The sequence below is a fragment of the Notamacropus eugenii genome, chromosome 5 (genome assembly GCF_028372415.1).
Source record: "Notamacropus eugenii isolate mMacEug1 chromosome 5, mMacEug1.pri_v2, whole genome shotgun sequence".
Taxonomy (NCBI): Eukaryota; Metazoa; Chordata; class Mammalia; order Diprotodontia; family Macropodidae; genus Notamacropus; species Notamacropus eugenii.
In genome coordinates, this window is record NC_092876.1 from 216,628,542 (window position 1) to 216,647,389 (window position 18,848).

General features: G+C 38.6%; 1 protein-coding gene across 4 annotated transcripts in view; it reads right to left on the minus strand.

Moving 5' to 3' along the window:
- Positions 1 to 2,196: 2,196 nt before the first annotated feature.
- ACVR1 (activin A receptor type 1) overlaps positions 2,197 to 18,848 on the minus strand; it is a 158,112-nt gene continuing 141,460 nt past the window's right edge. For all 4 annotated transcript variants that reach the window (XM_072612035.1, XM_072612034.1, XM_072612036.1 and 1 more), the window contains 2 exons: positions 4,548 to 4,678; positions 2,197 to 3,450 (listed from right to left, as the gene is read on the minus strand). In XM_072612035.1, the coding sequence (XP_072468136.1) occupies positions 3,316 to 3,450; positions 4,548 to 4,678 (266 nt within the window). In that variant the 3' untranslated portion in view covers positions 2,197 to 3,315. The remainder of the gene's footprint in view (positions 3,451 to 4,547; positions 4,679 to 18,848) is intronic.

Below are 18,848 nucleotides of genomic sequence, written 5' to 3' on the forward strand. Positions count from 1 at the left end.
AGGTGGCACAGCAGATAGAGCACTAGATTTGGAGTCAAGAAGATCTGAATTGAAATCTGACCTTAGACACCAACTAGCCATGTGACCCTGGGCAAGTCACTTAACCCAGCTTGCCTTAGTTGCATAGTTTACAGATGTAAAGTGAACTGGAGAAGGAAATGGCAAAATACTCCTGTATCTTTGCCAAGAAAAAGCCAAATGGGGTCATGAAGAGTAGGACATGACTGAAACAACTAAATAACAAGAGCAAAGACTAAGGAAAATGTTTTAAAGCATTTGATAAAGGCATCACCATCTATTTAATTTTTTTAAAAAATGTAGGTATCTGAATATTATGTTACCTAAAGAGATATAGAGAGATCTTTATTTTCACTAATTTTTGGCCTTTATAGTCCTTTTTATGTTAGTTTGTATATTTAAAACATTCTGAAAAGGCCACTACAGAAATATGGCCAAGGGGTCCATGTCACAAGTAAATCTGAGAATGCCTGGATTCTATGATCCTTAAGGTCCTTTCTACTATTAGCAGAAGCTGGGTTCCCATTACTCTTCCTGGTGGACAGGTATATCTGTATGTATCAATTCTGGAACACAATGCTAAACTTTTAACTATTCACTTACCACTAATTTCAGTTCCCTTAGACTGCAAAAGAGTCACTATCTGTTTTTCTCCTTTGGGACAGTTTCAAAATTCAAATGCAGCACTTTTCTTGTCCCTTTAAGGAAATACAGAGATTCTCTAATATCATCGAACAATAAGACCTGTTGCATACAAGTAGACACAAAAACCTCATGCTGTTTCAGGCTATTGTCTCAGTTCATTTCAACAGTTTTTGTAAGTAGAGAAATTCTCTTTCTTGAAAAGTCATACAGGCCAGTAATGAATAAAGCTAAAGACCTTTATTTTCCATATTTTTTAAACTCACACAAAAGGATGCATGGGACTAAACTGAGACACCCAGAGGCAGGAGCATGGGAGTAATACCAGCATGAAGAGAAGAGTTCAAAACAAAGGCTACATTGGAGACTCAGCTGCCAGGGGGCAGTGGATTCAGTCACTGTAGAAGGACACTTCTGGGCTAAGGGATGAAGATCCCAAAGTACACTTCAGGAAAAGGGATGGAGATTAGCAATGATCCTTTGGACATTTTGCCCTTAGAAGGGTTTAGGATACTCAACTATGCCAACGTTTTCAGTGGGTGAAATTCATGATTCCTTGGTCTTCTCTCTACCATCTCAACTCAGTGTAGTAGGCACAAAACATGGATCTACAGGGAAGAGATATGTTACCATTCAGGAGCATCTGTTTTGTTTCCAATTTCTGATATCACAGGTAGGAAGATGCCAGAAAACCCTGTTTATACATGAATGATACATGAAGTCTCCAGAAAAGAGCAGGGCATACACAGAAGTCAGGAGAAGGGAACGTGTCCAGAGAAAAATCAAGTAGATACTATGAGCCTTAACAGTCTCAAAGAATCCCAAATCACAGAGCCTTTTTTGCACTCTCAGAACAATGAATGATCAGTGTCAGGAATACAATGTCCTATCTACTCCATTTGGGGAAGGACATTTGGTTTGCTGGAAAGTATCCAGAGAAGGACAGCTAGGCTAATGAGGGTCCTAGAGGCCATGTTATATAAACATCAGTTTAAGGAACTGGGGACATTTTGCCTAGAGAAGGGAATATGGGCTGTGTTTGCAGAGTAGGGGTGGGGGTAGGGAAGAGAGAGAAATTAACTGACTTCAAGTATGTGAAAGGTTTTTATGCTGAAAAGGGAATAGATTTGTTCTCAACCTTAAAGGGTGGGGCCGTGAGTTAAGGGCAGGCAGCAAAGTTGCAGGGAGGTTTTTCTAGCCTAAATATGAGGAAAACTTTCTGAAGCTGAAAAAAAAATGCTGAACAGGTTTCCTTAAGGGAGGTCGTATTATGGTTTACGTAGAAAGTAAGTGACCAGTTGTGCTATGTTGTAAAAGGGAATCTTGGTCTACTATAGATTAGACAATAGCCTCTGAAGCCTCTTCTAATTCTGAAACTCTAAGATATGTCAGAAATGTTAGTGTTTTTCTCCATCTGATCCGAAGTTATAGAGAATCAAAAGGTCATTTTCAGATTACAGCACTTTTTATAACTCGTACAAAAAGAAAAGAAAATGCATCATGTGACACAAACCTTTCAAAGAGCAGAAAAGAGCATTTCATTGTTTGACTTGAAAACATTTTATTTAATTTATACAAATAACTACTAAATACAAAAAGTAGATTAAAACAAAATAGTTATTTTTTTTCTGGCAGAGTTTAAATGCACATAATGTATAATTCAGAAGAAAATGCATTTCCCCCCTCCCCACAGCATTCAGGACTAAAGTTCTACTGAAATCTTTAATTGTTTCTAAATCAGTAAGATATTCGGTGATGTCTCGTGGGTAATGGCTAAATATGTTCTGCGTACGAACTGAAAAAAATATATATTACAGACTACACACGTACAAATGTGAAGCACTGAAAATGTGACTCTTAACTGATAATACAGAAAAATGTCCATTTCAGATAATAGTGTTAAAAACATTTGTGTAATAAAATCATGAGACCACATAAAAAATAAGCTTTAACATGCACTAGTCAGTTTTGTGAAAACTGCTAAGTGCACTAGTAATAAATAATTTGCCAAGTCGCTTATAAACAATTCCTAATGTTCGGCATTATTGTAAACATCAGCACGTGTAAAATGCAGCGAAGTCTGACAGTTACATTTCATTTTGCCAAATTGAATTCCTATTATTCAGACGGATCAGTGGAGTACAGAGCCAATTTTTTTTTTTTGGCAAGTTGGGTTTTAAAATTAATAGTAACAGTGCAAGTAAGGAATGCAAAGAATTCCTAGTGCAATAAAGGAGAGAAGCACAGGCAATATTGCTGATTAAAAATTTACCACATCCTCGCGTTCCCCGGGGGGAGTGTCTAAGAGCTCTGTGAGAAGAGCTCCAAGCCATCCTCATAATGCCCAGATCTTGTCTTCGGATTTCTCTGTGTTCCTTCAGGTCACATCTTTTGCAACAGTACATCCAGCATCAAGTCTCTGAAGTCTGAACAGTTTGTGAAATGCCCATTTTGAGAGTCACTGAGCGAGGTTCGGGTGGTTTTAACGTCTCCCAAAGAGATGGCTAGATAAGATGTCTGTTTCGACTAAGATGCCATTTTTTGGGGGGCGGAAGGGATCAGTTCTGACAAATCGTCAGGTCAGCATATTTCCAGACTGGACAATGACAGCAATAATAACAAAAAATCTTCCATCTTGACAGCACCACGAAAACGTCAACAGTCAGCTTTCAATTTATCTAAGGAATTATCAATTTTGGTCAAAGTCTTTTTGATACGCAGAGCTGTCAGTCTTGCGGATGAATTTTGATACCAACATTCTTTCATAAGCTTAGCCAAAGAGGTTAACGTCTAAGGGAAGAAAAAACACAAACACCAGAGTCACAAACTCCTCTTTAATCACTTGTTAGTTCAGAGGATAGAACATGTAGCTATGCTTTTTGCGGCACTTAAGGGGTTCGAACATAAAGTCAGGGTGATGTTATTGCTGTACTCCTTAAATACATAAACAAACTTCTTGTGAACTCATAAAGCAGCCAGGCTCATATCGTATGTACTCTGTCCTTTGGCCTCTCAACAGCAGAGGCCAGGTTTATCTCATAAACCACATAACACGTGCCATGCTTTTCATGGTTTTATGTGTCCTATTAGCAAGACTAACAGAGAAAATCCTAAAACCCAATAGCAAACAGGACCATGTCTCAATTACTTAGCTCTGATAAAACCATAGAACCTTTAAAGTTTAGGACCACAGGTGAGGAATCATTGAGAATCAGTGCTGGTACAGATCTTTAGAGATGATCTAATCCAATCCCCTTATTTTATAGATAAGAAATGGACACCTTGTTCAAGGCCAAATAATGTGGGTAGAATGGGGGATACCATCCTATCCAATACATGGACATTCTTATAAATCTTTTGCCTTATCAAAATAATAGTAAGCACTTACTATTATTACTAAGTGCTTTTAGGTTTGCAAAGGCTTTCTATGTATTATGTCAATTAACTCTCTTTGCAAACACTAGGAGGTAGGTTTTATCATTATTCTCAGTTTACAGATATGACTTGCCCTGCATCACACAGTTAATAATTATTTCTGAGAGAGAAACTCGGGTGTCTCCTGACTCCAAGTCCAACACTCAATCCACTCTACCATCTGTCTGCCTATTCTCACTGCTCATTATACCAAAAAGAAAAAAATCCAACACCCTCCCTCCACCGAACAAATACTAATATGAACTCAGTTTTCACAAACACAGGTCACTTTCTGTTCCTTCTCAGCTGGCCCAAGACCCTATTCAAATAATATACATTTATGAAACACTAGGGAAGGGGAAAAAAGAGGATCCTCTTGATACCTTGGACCTGCATTTGATGAGTATCCAATAAATAACTGGGATTACCTTCAAAATTGAGAAAAGGAGGGGTAAGAAACCCCTTATACTTACCGGGTCTGAGAACCATCTGTTGGGAATGTTTGGCCTCTGCTGATCCACACAGACCACCTTTCTCATATCTTCAAAACTTGGATCATTTGGAACTACATCATAGAAAGGTGGCTTATAATCTTCTACAATACCTAAACATAAGCAAGAATTAGATGCAACATCCAAGGAAGATAACGAGTTCATCAGTATAATTAGTTGAGTTCCTGAGATGGGTTGTCAGTTGCCTCTGGAAGATAATAATAGCTAGTGATCTTTTTTTTTCAATCACTTTATAATTTGCAGGTATTAGCCAGAACAAAGTGATGAACTTGTGCATGGCTCAAGCTTGACTCTGACATAGGCTGGTGGTTAATTTGATTGGTGTGGAAAATATGCACAAGGTTTGGAGAAAAGAGTAATTGTTTATCATTCATTTTTATCACTACTGCTACTGTGCTTAATTACTTGCGTTGTTTAATTGTTTCATCCATGTCCAAACCTTTGTGACCCCCATTTGGGATTTTCTTGGCAAATATATTGAAGTGGTTTGCTATTTCCTTATCCAGTTCATTTTACTGATGAGGAAACTGAGGCAAACCAGGGTTATGTAATTTATCCAGGATGGCACAACTATTAAGTGTCTGAGGCTGGATTTGAACTGAGGAAGATGGGTGTCCTTGACTCTACACCTGGCACTTTACCCACCATGCGACCTAGATGCTCACTTAATCACTATAATAATGCTAAAAGCAGCCTAGATCATTCACATAGTAGCAATGAGCCACAAGGCAAGAGGTATACATGAACAAGTTCAGGCTATTCAAAAGATCATGGAAACACAGCGTGAGAGTGGGAAAGAACCTTATAGGCAATCTCACTCATTTTACTGATAAACAAGGGAGACTCAGAACTTAAGTGACTCCAATGATGGCCACAGAGGTAGTGACAAGAAGCAGGACTTGAACACAGGTCCTCTGAATGTTCATTCCACTGTACCACCAGTAAGCCAGAATACTTGACCAGTTATTGTATATTCCTGAAACATTTCATTTTTGGAATGAAATGCTAAAGTAAAGGAATCAGAAGTCTGCTCTGAGATGAGGTTGATAAAGTGAAGCCAAAACAAGCTATGACCCATTCTTCATGCTGGAAAATTCATAAAAATAGCAAAGGGAAGGGGAGGAAACACAAGCTGGAAAAGGCACTTCTTTCTGCCTGGGGTTCTGAGATCTACTCTATTTGCTTCTCATTGATTACAAGTATGTAAAGGAATGACCACAAGAGCTCTTGGATTGTTTTGTCTAAGAAAGAGATGAAGAGAACCGAGTGAGAATGAAGAACTTATTTCTTGCTCCAGTCTGGGGCTCAAAGAATTAGGAGCCTAGGAGGCAGCAGCTGGAAAACTTTCAAATGCCTCAGGAATCAAGAAGTTTCAGATTCTAAAACAAACTCATCTACCTTTCTTACAGATAACCTTCATTCACGAAGAGTAAGGCAAACCAGTTAGCCAGCTGAATAAGGTTTCTGAATCTAGGGACTGAGCTTAAACAGCAATACCAATGGATTCCATTCCTGCTCTCCTTACTACCTCCTCAGAACTATACCTCATTCCCCACACTATTTCAAGACTTTAAGGGTCCATGTTTTTGTTGTTGGGGGGGGGGTTCAGTAGGAGTAGCAGCAGCAGTAAAGTCATACTGATGGTAGTAAGCTTGAAATAAGCTTTAAAACCTTATTTAATCATTTTAAAGCTTAAATAGCATAAAAGTAAACTAAGACTTTTGATATACCTGTCATGACTCCCTCACATGATTGCTGTGAAGCTAGGATAAGATAATGTGTAATGTGATATGTAAGTTTCTGCTACTACTACAGTTACTACAATTATGATAATTAGTGCTACCATTGCTACTACCCCAAGATTCTGTTACTAACTACTACTACTTTTCTTACTGGTGGTGGTGGTGATTGTGCTTGTTATCCTTTGTTCTTGAGGTGGATCAAGATGACATCACCATGATAAAGTCAAGTTTCAATGTGTCTGACTGTGGCTCAGAATGCTCTACCACAGATTGGGCGCAGATAGGCCACATAAATATTTGGGGTGGATACTCAAAATTTGTGCATCCTACATTTCCTTTGAGCTGTTTCAATTCTGCTTTACTCATAAAGCACAGCACCCTTTCTGATATGGGCACATCATGCTGGGTGGTCCTGTACCAGTGTCTCCCATGTCATGCAGTCAATTCCAAAGTTCTTGAGAGAGACCTTGAAAGTGTCCTTGTATCACCTCTTCTGACCACCATGTGATCACCTGCCCCATGTCAGTTCTCCATAAAATAGTCTTTTTTGGCAAGTGTACGTTTTGCAATCAAACAATGTGGTCAGTCCATCAGAGTTGCCCTCTCTGAAGGAAGTTTGAATGCTTGGCAGTTTAGTTTGAATAAGGACCTCAGTGTCTGGTACCTTATCCTGCCAGGTGATCTTCAGAATCTTCCTAAGACAATTCAAATGGAAGCAATAGGTTTCTTGGCATGGTACTGGTACACTGTCCATATTTCACAAGCATACAATGAGGTCAGCACAATGGCTCTGTAGACATTTAGTTTGGTAGTCAGTCTAATACCTCCTGCCATATAACCTGGAAAATTTCAGTCAGTTTTTGTATGAACAATGGTCCCCCTACCTTATAAATCTCAGCTGGAATAGAATCAGCACTAGATACTTTGTCACATGAAAGGAGCCTAATGGCCCTCAAAACCTCTTTTTTAAGATGGAGGTTCAGTTAAGGAGGGATTGACTTCAACCTGAGGTAAACGGTCAATGGCCTCAGCATTGATTGATGATGGTCTGTTGAAAACACTATGGAAGTGTTCAGGCCATCTCTCTAGGATCATGTCCTCATCACTAATCAATGTGGCTCCATCAGCACTGAGTAGTTGTGATGCACCACAGGTTTTTAGTCCATAAATAGGTTTCAGGGAGTCATAAAAGCACTTTGGATTGTTATTATCAGCGTAAAACTGAATTTCATCTGCCTTCTTACTGAGCCAGGAATCCTACATCTCTCTATGTTTTGCTTATACTTTACTTTTGATGGAATTAAATGCTGCCTTCTTAGAGGTAGATGAACTATCCTGCTGGTAAATCCTGTGGAGTTCTCATTTTTCATTTGGCAGCTTCTGAATTTCCCCATTATTTTCATCAAACCAGTCTTGATGTTTGCAAGTGTTCTGACCCAGATGAGCAAATGCAGTGCTGTACACCAAATCTCTGAGAGCTGCCCACTCTTTTTCTGCTCCACTGTTGCCATCTGTGTGTTGGCTCAACTTTCCCTCCAAGTTAGCAACAAACTCTTCAGGCTCAGAGAAGAGCTCTAATTTGTTGACATTAATTCTTCTGGTAGTCATTTTGCCTTGGGGGCAGCACTTTTGAAGAATGAGAATATTTAGTTTTGAAAGGATAAATCTACGATCAGTCCAGCACTCTGCACCATACATTGCCTTCATCACTCTCACATCTTGTCTGTCTCTTCTCCTTACAATCACATAGTCTGTTAGAAGCCAGTGTTTGCTGCAAGGGTGCATTCATGAAGTTTTATTGTGTTTAGGTAAATGGAAGACAGTGTTGGTGATGAGGTCATGTGATGCACAAGTCTTCAGCAGTAAATGACCATTGCTGTTGCTCTTTCCAACTCCATTCGTCCCTAGGACTCCCCGCCAAATCTAGTAGTCTGAGCTTACTCTAGCATTAAAGTCACCCAGAATTATAAGTTTGTCCTCTTTTGGCTCATTGATGATAAGGATCTCTAGGTCTTCATAAAATTTTTCTTTGACCTCATCAGGGTTTGTCATGGTGGGAGCATAGGCACTGATGATGGTGGCCTAACATTTTCCTACAAGTAGCAATCTCATTGTCGTGAGCCTGTCACTCACTCCTTTTGGCAGGCATACAAGCTTGCTAACTAGATTAGTTTTGATTGCAAAACCTACACCAGCTTCACAGTCCTCCCCTTCTCTGCGGCCACTCTGGAAAAATGTGTATCCAGCAGCAACTTCAGCTACCTGACCTTCATCTGCCAGCCTTGTTTCACTCAGGGCTGCAATTTGGATGCAATACCTGTTGGGTTCTCTTGCACAAGAGCAGTTTGTCTTTCAGGTCTACTGGATTTTGTGTTGTCTATAAGTGTATGCATGTTCCATGTGCCAATGGTGAGTGGAATCATCTTTGCAGATGTCTTTGTACATTTTTTTTTTGTGTTTTGACCATAGAGCGGGATTCCCCACCTGTTGTGGTAATTAGACCAGGGTTGGGTAAGCAGACAATTTTTAGGGCACCTTTCCTAACCCCCTTCCTCACACCAGGAGGTGAGCAGTGCAATCCTTAAAAGGCTGCTCAGACACCCAGGGGGCTTGTTGAATCCCACTGTTGCTTCTAGTAAGAAAGAACCTTATGGCCTGGGCTGCCTGTGTGCAGGGTTGTGACTACAGCTCCCAATGTATCTATACTTGCTGCTTCATCAACTGCCTGTCACCACAGGACTCTAAGATAGGTATAATAGTAAAACGGTATGGGTGATGCCTTTTGATTGTGCATAAATTGGATTTAAGTGAGGCAGAGTTGCACAAAGTTGTCAGCCTCACTCTCTCCTCCAGAGTCATCATAGCACAGTGGCAGGACAGAATCAATATGACTGGTGATGGCTCAGGATACAGTGGATGAGCTTGGAGTCTTTAGTGTCTAACCAAGCTCTAAGTCCTCCACATTGCCTTTTATTCTCATCCGACTATTCCACCAGGAGAAGTCTTCACGTGCTGGATGTAGACACCTCCCTAACTCACCAATGGGTTTGAGACTCCTTGGTTACTCTCAACCTGGTTTGGCCTGTCTGCTGAAATGGTTTACCGGGGTGTGGCTGCTGTGCGTGCTGTAGCTTCTTGGAGCCACAGGTGAGAGTTGGGTGGAACAGGCGGACACTGAAGGTGGAAAGCAGCCCTGAAAAGGGCTCGGCAGCTATCACACAAAGGTACTGGTCCTCCCTGAACACACCCTACCCCCTACTACTCATACTGCAACTACTATGATGATGACAATTAGTACCAGCAACAACTACTAGTACTGCTACTACTACCATCCCAAGTTTCTATTACTTACTACTAGTACTGCTATTACTATTTCCCTTTCTAGAACAACTGCTAGTACTAATACTATTACCATCCTACGTTATTACTACTACTTCTCTTACTACAACTACTATGATGATGACTGCAAGTACTGACTAGTACTAATACTATTACTACTAGTACTAAACTACTACCACCTCAAGTTTCTATTACTTACTACTACCACTACCACCACCACCACTACCACCACCACCACTACTACTAATATTACTGCTACTTCTCTTTCTACAACTGTGACATCTGCAACTAGAACCAGTACTAAAAGTATTATTACTAGGACTATTAGTACAACTACTATCAGTACTATTAGTACACAATCACAACAACCCAGGCTCTTTTTGGCATCAGTGGAGCTAAGGCTCTTCCCACCCACAAAGTCTTGCTTTATAAAGTTTAAATATACTTTAATAAATCAGTAAATGTTAAAATAAGCATTAACAAAGAATATTAATAATGATTATCCTTCTTTCCCTCCCTCCTTCCTTCCTTCTATCTGCTATACCTCACTGCCTCTCAAGAAAGTAATTGGCCTTTAGGAGTTGCTATGGCTGAATTACTGAAAAACACTTAAAAAAAATAAAACAGTAAACTATACCAGTGGGCCTATGATAGTATATTAACAAGCACTTACTATCGTATTTCAGGTGATGTGTTAAGAGCAGGGGATACCAAAAAAAATGTCACTAAGCCCCCAAGAATCTCACAGTCTAATGGGCATGACAAGAGATTCTAAAGATGCACTTATTTCTCCAAACAACTTGAAATTCTTAGTCTGTTTTTCATTTGCCAAATAAACAAGTTTTATTGGTTGTAACCATTACTATACATTTCACTTAAATTTTATGTTATTATTCTTCCATGACACACACCCCCTCCCCCTTCAAAAAAAGAAAGAATAAAAAAGGAAAAGTGAGGTGCGGTAAACTCTGTCTCCTAAAAAAGATGTCAATAACAGTGCTGCTTTTCATGACCATTTTACCAGTGAAGAAACTGAGGCTGAGAAAGATTAAGTGACTTGTCCAGGGTCACAAAACTAATAAAAGTATCTGATGTGCTGGAGCAGGATTTGAGCTCCGATCTTCCTGACTCCAAAGTCAATACCATCTACCCATTGTGTCGCCACATATTCCTAAAGCTGAAAAAAACCTGAACAGCACATGAAATCTGGTTATTTCTGTCTTCTGATTTTCCTCAGATCAGCTATCTGTCCTGTCAGGTCCAATCAATAAGTCCATTTGTAACCCCTAATACTCTGATTAAAAGCCTTTCCCAGCAAATCATTAACAGATTATAATGGAAAAGTACAAGCTACATTTTAGCTAAAACTGTCAAACCATCTAATCTGGATATCCTGCTTCTATCAATTTCTGAAGTGCTTGGAAAATTTCTACAAACTGAAGCTGTAATTAAAGAATAACACAGAGAGAAACCATTTAAATAAATATAAGACAGGCCTCTGGGGGAACAGTAATAGTTAAGTGATGGTCTGAAGCCCAGGTCAACATCATAACTGAACAATTGGAAAGATCAAATGGGTTCATATAAGTCCTTCCAGGCCTCTCTGAAGTCTTCCTGTTCATCATTTCTTACAGCACAATAGTATTCCATTACATTCATATACCACAACTTGTGTAGCCATTCCCCAATTGATGAGCATCCCCTCTGTTTCTAGTTCTTGGCCACCACAAAGAAAGCTGCTATAAATATTTTTGTACATGTGGGACCATTTCCCATTTTAATGATCTCTTTGAGATACAGTTCTAGAAGTGATATTGCTGGGTCAAAGGGTATGGACATTTTTGTAGCCCTTTGAGCATAGTTCCAAATTGCTCTCCAGAATCGTTGGATCAACTCAACTCACAGCTCCACCAACAATGAATTAGTGTTCCAACTCTCCCACATCTTTTCCAACATTTATCATCTTCCTATTTTGTCATGTTAGCCAATCTGAGAGGTGTGATGTGATACCTCAGAGTTGTTTTAATTTGCATCTCTCTAATCAATAGTGATTTAGAGCATTTTTTTATATGACTATAGATAGCTTTACTTTCTTCCTCTGAAAACTGTCTGTTCATATCCTATGATCATTTATCAATTGGGGAATGACCTGTATTCTTGTAAATTTGACTCAGTTCTCTATATATTTTAGAAATGAGGCTTTTATCATGGACAATAGTTGCAAAAATTCTTTCCCAGTTTTCTGCTTCCCTCCTAATCTTGGTTGCATTGGGTTTGTTTGTACAAAAACTTCTCAATTTAATGTAATCAAAATTATCCATTTTGCATTTCATAATGTTCTCTATCTCTTGTTTGGTCATAAACTTCTCCATTCTCCATAAATCTGACAAATACACTATTCTTTGTAGCTTCAGTCTTTATACCTAGATGCTGAGTGAAAGGAGAAGAACCAGGAGATCACTGCACACAGTAACAACAACATTATATGAGGAATTTCTCTGGTAGACTTAGCCCTTCACAGCAATGCAAGGACCTAAAATATTCCCAAAGAACTTTTGAGGCAAAATACCATCCACATCCAGAGAAAGAACCATGGAATTGGAAAGCAGAATGAAGCAGAATATTTTCCCTTGTGTTATGTTTTGTTTTGTTTGAGTTTTTCTCATAGTTTCTCCCATTCCTTTTAATTCTTCTATGTAACATGATGTGAAGTCATGTTTATGTGAAACTAATGTGAAAACGTGGTTAACAAGAATGTACGTTGGAACCCATATAAGATCGCATGCTGTCTCAGGGAGGGAAGAGGGAGGAAAGGGGAGAAAATCTAAGACTTATGGAAGTGATTGCAGAAAACTGAAAACAAATTAATAATAACGATAAAAAGAAAATGTCATCCAAAGAAAAAAACTATGGCGTCTGGATGTATATTAAAACATGTAATTTTCTCTCAGAAAAAAAAAAAAAGATCAAATGGTGAACCGGATGTTGTATGGCTAGGGCAAAACGACCAGTGTCATAGTGCCTCTTGGAAAATTGGCCTAAGGACTAGGTATCATGGGAATTCATTTACTTTGACATAGAGATGCTTTGACATAGGAAAGATGGTTATATCAGCTTACATCTGATAAAAGATATCAAATGCACAAAATGATGTAGTTGGATTTTGGAAATTGGATTTGATAACATCCAGAAATGGTCTGCTGTATACACCAAGTCCAAACGCAGAAGCACTATTTGTTGTATTCTCTCTGTGTCACAGTTTTTTTATAGTAGATACCCCACGTACGAGGCTACAGTGTCAAATTATATAGGCCTAGAATTTATTAATTCGATTCATTAGTTCTTTAAGATTTGCAAAGTGCTTTACACAATATTCACGAATGAGACAGCTTACATGGAAAAACTATTAAAACGCAATTTCTTTGTCTCTTTTCAATCTCCCATACTTTGTACGCTTCAAAAATCTTTCATATAGTCAAACTTATAAATAAAAAACTTGCAAATAAGTTGACCACCCTTGATAGTTCTCAGCCCCTTCCTCTCCTGTTATTAGAGAGTTGCTGATTATTTAGTTTGCTTCTCTGGCGTGACAAAATATTAGCAAATGGTAATAACTGGAAAAGGCTAATCCTTCTAAGATAAAAGTACTACTGATCCTGTTGCTTCTAGAACTGGAAATAAAAGGTAGAAATCAAGAGCCTGTCCAGGGGTGGGGAACCTGAGACCTTGAAGCCATGTGACCCTATAGGTCCTGAAGTGCAGCCCTTTGACTGAATCTAAACTTCATAGAATAAATCCTGGTCTGAAGCTCCACATCCCTGGAAATATCTCTATCAGTTTCCTCGCGGCAGTCGCCCTACCTCCAGGGCTGATGAGCTATATAAGAGTGGAAGGACTGTAAAAACTACAATAAACTACATAATAAAAAGGATAGTTTTGTTCATTTTTATGCTACATGAAAGGATGGAATAATAAAGATTTCATAACCAGAAAGGACATTTTCAAGCTCATCTAGTACAATTCTTTCCTTTTAAATATTTGAACCCTAAATCCAGAGGTGAAGTAATTTGTCTGACTACTAGTTGGTGAGTGAAGAGTTGACTTAGACCACACGATGGTGGCTTACATCCTAGACATCTCTCCACAATAGCAAAACGAGGAATGATTTAACTGACCCTCAAGCAAGTCATGGCTGTCCTTTTTTGTCAGGACAATATTGTCAAGGCATCCTTAGCAGTCCCTTTAAGTGATCTGGACAGAAAGCTCAAGATTGAACCCAAAGACTGAGGGGCAGTCAACAATGAGGAACTCAAATCTGGACTTCTTTATTTTGTTGCCAGAGCAACAGAACCTGAGTAGCTCTAAAAAAAAAATCTCTTCTCTAATTCTTCATTGCTGACTTAGATGTAAATGCCCTGGAAATAAGATGGCAGAAAAACCAAGGACATGGATTATTTAAAACTCTCTTTATTTGAGCTTGTAGATAAATAAAAGCTTGCTGTATGACCAAGACCTTAATGTACCTTCCAGGCAGTGTATTCAGAACATACCAATGATCCTGTTATATTTATCTACAGCAGCTAGCACATTAAGTACTAATAGCTCCAGATGTCAAGAGACTTCTGAGAAGGCTTTCACTATCTGACTACAATATGTGAAATTAAAAGAGCTCATCAAAAGCCTGGCTTTGGGTTTGGGCTGAAATGGAGTTCTATTTCCTTGTCCCGACTGAGCTATACTGGGCAACCATTTCCATCACAAGAAATTACCTTATTTGTGTTTCTATCTCGGTTTTGCCATTATATTGAAGTATGGAGAGTGCAAACAGAAATTATTACCAATGTTTTCTTTTAAGCTTTTTGTAATATGGAACTCCAAGCAAGGCAGGGCCCAGAATACTCCTGGGATCTCTGGGAGTCACATCCAGCAGTAGCTTTAAAATCAAATACACACAGTCACTCTCAATTTTTCAGGAAATGAATAATCAGCTGGTGAAGTTATTGGTCTATTTTTCTTCATTGTCTTTCTTGGTTTTCCACTCTGCTTCTATTTCAGTCAGAGGTCACCAAGATCTCCCCAAGAGAGAAGAAAGTGAACACCAAATAATTCTCCTCTTCATTTGGATGTTTCTGTATAAAAGCTAGAAGGTAGGGGGCAGGACTGTTGTTTGGGGACTACACAAGGATTCCAATTACCCACATTACCTCTACTATTTATCCTTTTTATCCCATTCCTTTCATTCACCCGAACAGACATCTCCATATCTCAACAAACAGATACAGTTGAGATAGGAAGAACATAGAATGTTTGTAAAATGGAGAACAGAGGAATAGCTTAAAGAGAAAATATAACAATTATTTGTGGAAGGAGACAGTATTGCAATGAGTTACTGAAATTTTATAAACCAGGGGAAGGGAATAAAAACATTCTGGGGGAAAACATCTATAAATTTAATTGGATGCTAGAAAAGGAACTACTGAATGTTTACTGGGACATGCTGACATTTTTTACATTTCGAAATCTGAACAGGAAGGAGAAAGAAAAATATCATCCTAAAAAAATGAATAAACGTTCCATTCCTCACAAAATAACATCAGTGACAATCAGCTATTATCATCGACTGATTTTTTTATTTGCTTCTCTGTGGTTTTAATAAATTGTGGATACAATCACCTTGCTAGGATCTCCTTAAAAATAGAATTCTCTTGGAAACAAAGGTAGAGATAATTAGGCTACTATTAAAATGTATTGGTCTTAATTCTTGTGATGTCTTAACTCAGTTATAGAGTAGTAAGATGGTAAGTAAGGTACATCAAAATAATAAGGTACATTGACTCATTCTGTCTCTAAGAACACAATGGGTGTTACAGTAATGCCTTCACTAAAACAGATGGAGACAGAAATGACTCATCCCATGCTTCTGTTGAGAGCCCCTAGATCAATGGTGACACCAGTGAGATAGGATCTAAAGAATTACATGCTATGAAATTACCCTGAATGGAACTACCCAATAGGAGGCATTCTACTCTGCTACCTGCCAGGTAAGGCACATGCTGAATTCCATCATTAATATTAAAATTGAATTCCTTGAGGCTGAAGGCCATGTTTTGTCTTTGTTTACATCCCTAGTCCATAATGAGCATTTAAGAAACGTTTTTAAATGACTGACAAAAATACGAGCAATGGAACTTTAGACAAGTCACTTAATACCCTGATCCACAGCTCCCTCACCTACAAATGGGAGTAATACTTGCACTACTTCACAAACTAGCTGTAAAGATCAAATGAGAGAACTGCTATGTATACAATAATGGGTCCCTATTACCACCAGGATCAAATATTCAAATGCTCAGTTTGGCTTTCAAAGACCCTCACCACCTGGCCCCTTCCTACCTTCCTAGTCTTCTTATACCTTACTCCCCTCTCACTACTCTGCAATGCAGAGTATCCTCCCTGCTGTTCCTTGAACACAACACTCCATATCCTGACTGATCATTTTCCCTGGCTATCTCCTATGCCTGGAATGCTCTCCCTTCTCATCTCTACCTTATGGCTTCCCTGGCCTCCTTCAAATCCCTGTGAAAATCCTATTTTCTACAAGAATGCTACTGCCTTCCTTCTGAGATTATCTTCCCCCCAATTTATTCTTCTATATCTTCTTTGCCCAAGGTTGTTTGCATGATGTCTCCCCCAATTAGACTGTAAACTTGAGAGCAGAGACTGGGTTTGTTTTTGTTTCTTTTTGTATCCCAGCACTTAACACAGCATCCAAAACATAGTAGGTACTTAATAAATGATTGAGGACAGACTACAGGTTTTAGGATGTCACTCATGGCTACATATAACTGCATATCTCATCACAAAATCGCAGCCAATTCTGTTAAGGTTATGGTGACTCTGAAACTAATTCCTATAGCTGAATGTTTACCCCCAAGTATAAATAATTGAATGAACCAAAATAGCTACTCTAAATACTTTAAATGGAATGTTCCTGGCACAATTCTTTCCTTCAATTGGTTTTTTTTTAAAAATGAAACATGATTGAGCTAAACCAGCATAACATATTGGATAGTAACTTGCTGAAGTGGAAATAAGAGTTGTCATGGTTTCCATAACTCAACTCATTGTGCTGGGGAATGGGAAGGACCAGCAGTTCTCAGTCAAAATCAAAGGTTAATTAGAAATGGGTTTTCACAAGCTCCTGTGCCAAAGCCAATCCTATGTAAAATGGGAATAATAAATACCTGCGATGCCTACCTCAAAAGGTTGACATATTTTGCAAACTATATAAAATACTATATATCTGCAAATAAATAGCCTAATTCCTATTCCAGATATGTATTCTTCCTAGACTAGTTTTCCATCTTCTCTCCAATAAACTTCTCACTGGTACCTTGGTTCAGTGACTGGCATTGCCTTCAGCCCTAGACCTCCTTTTCTGATGGCTAAGTTATTACCCCCAAACTCCACTTTAGGAAGTACCCATGCTGGCCACATTTACTTATAACCAGTTCATCTCCTAACACTATGAAAAATTTTCCTATCCCTACCCCACCCCAACACCACTTTTCAGATCCTTTGGGGTTTTTTTCTCTTTAAAATTTAAGTTCCTCGAGGGAAGAAAAGAAACAACCATTCATTAAGCACCTACTATGTACCAGGGACGGTGCCAACCACATTAGCAACATTATTTCATTTGATCCTCATGACATCTCTATAAAGTGGTGTTATCATTATACTCACTTTACAGTTGAGGAAACTGAGACAGAAAATGGTGAAGTGACTTGCCCTTGGTAGTAAGTGACTGAGGCTGGATTTGAATTCAGTTTTTCCTGACTCCAGGTCCTATCCACTGCACCATCTAACTGCCTCATCTAGCTATTTTTCTTTTTCCTTGTATTTATATTCTCAGCACTTAGGACAGTGCCTTGGACTAGTAAGTGTTTAATATATATCCTCTTTGTATCTTATTTTTTCTAAGTGTCTGCCCCAAAAGAGCAAAGGTTTGGTAATGTAGATTTTTTCCAGGGAAATCATTTTTTAAAAACCATTAATCAGAACTGATCATACACTTTCTATATCCTTCAATGTACCTGGCAATGATCATACAACTACAAAAGTGAAACAATACCTGCCCCCTCCAAAAAAAATTTATAAGTTGAACCAAAAATCAAGAAAGGTGAAACCAATTAAATAGCACTTAGTGTCACAATGGTCACAGAAGAGATAACAGTAATGAATCAGACTCAAAGAAGAGTGATAGAAGTGAATTCTGAAAACTCAGACCCATGAGCTTGACATAGGTTCCAAAGAATATTCTATAATATTCTGTTAATTGGATGTAGGCCATACCAACACAGCTTCAAGTCATCTACAAATGTTACAGCATCTTCATCAATGCCACAGATAAAAATATGTTGGTTTGACACATTCACCCCCATCATCTTTTACCTAAGGGCTTTAGAAAGCAAAAAGTTCCTACTGACATGGTTTTGAGTTTTCTCCTCAATCCTATGCAACATTCCTAGATGTGCTCTGATTTGTCTAGGCTCCCAATAGCAGTACAGTATAAGTGGCTGAGGGTTATATGGAATATATGGTCAAAGATGACAAATAGTTGTTTAATAGAAATATAAATAGATTTTTTTACCTTGGTTTATAAAATCAAATATATAATTATTGTTGGGGGTAGAGAATACAAATAAATAATTCACATGAAAATACACTTGGAGACTATGATTAATTGAACGCTCCATATGAATTAGCATGATGCAGAAGCCAACAGAATGAATGAGTCCCATAAATAGAGATTCAGAAGAAAGGAGGTGATAACTCAAATTGTAAACTGTACGGGTCAGAGAACAGCACCTAGAATACTTCTGGGCATCGCATTTTCCTGGGAAGAAAGAGAAGGATTATGGGCCAGACTTGTGATTTCACTGGCATTGGGAGCTCTCAGATGAAGAATTCCTTTAGCCACCTCCTCTTAAGATTCTTAAATCTTAGAGTTGCCTATGGTAGGAGATTAAGTGACTTACATAGGACCACCCAACCCAGAGGTGATAGAAGCTGGGCTTGAATCCAAGTTTTCCTGGTTTTAAGATTAGCTCTCTATCTACTACATTAGAGATTCTCAAAGTAGGTCTGAGGATCCCTCAGGACCCTAGAGACTCTATTTTTT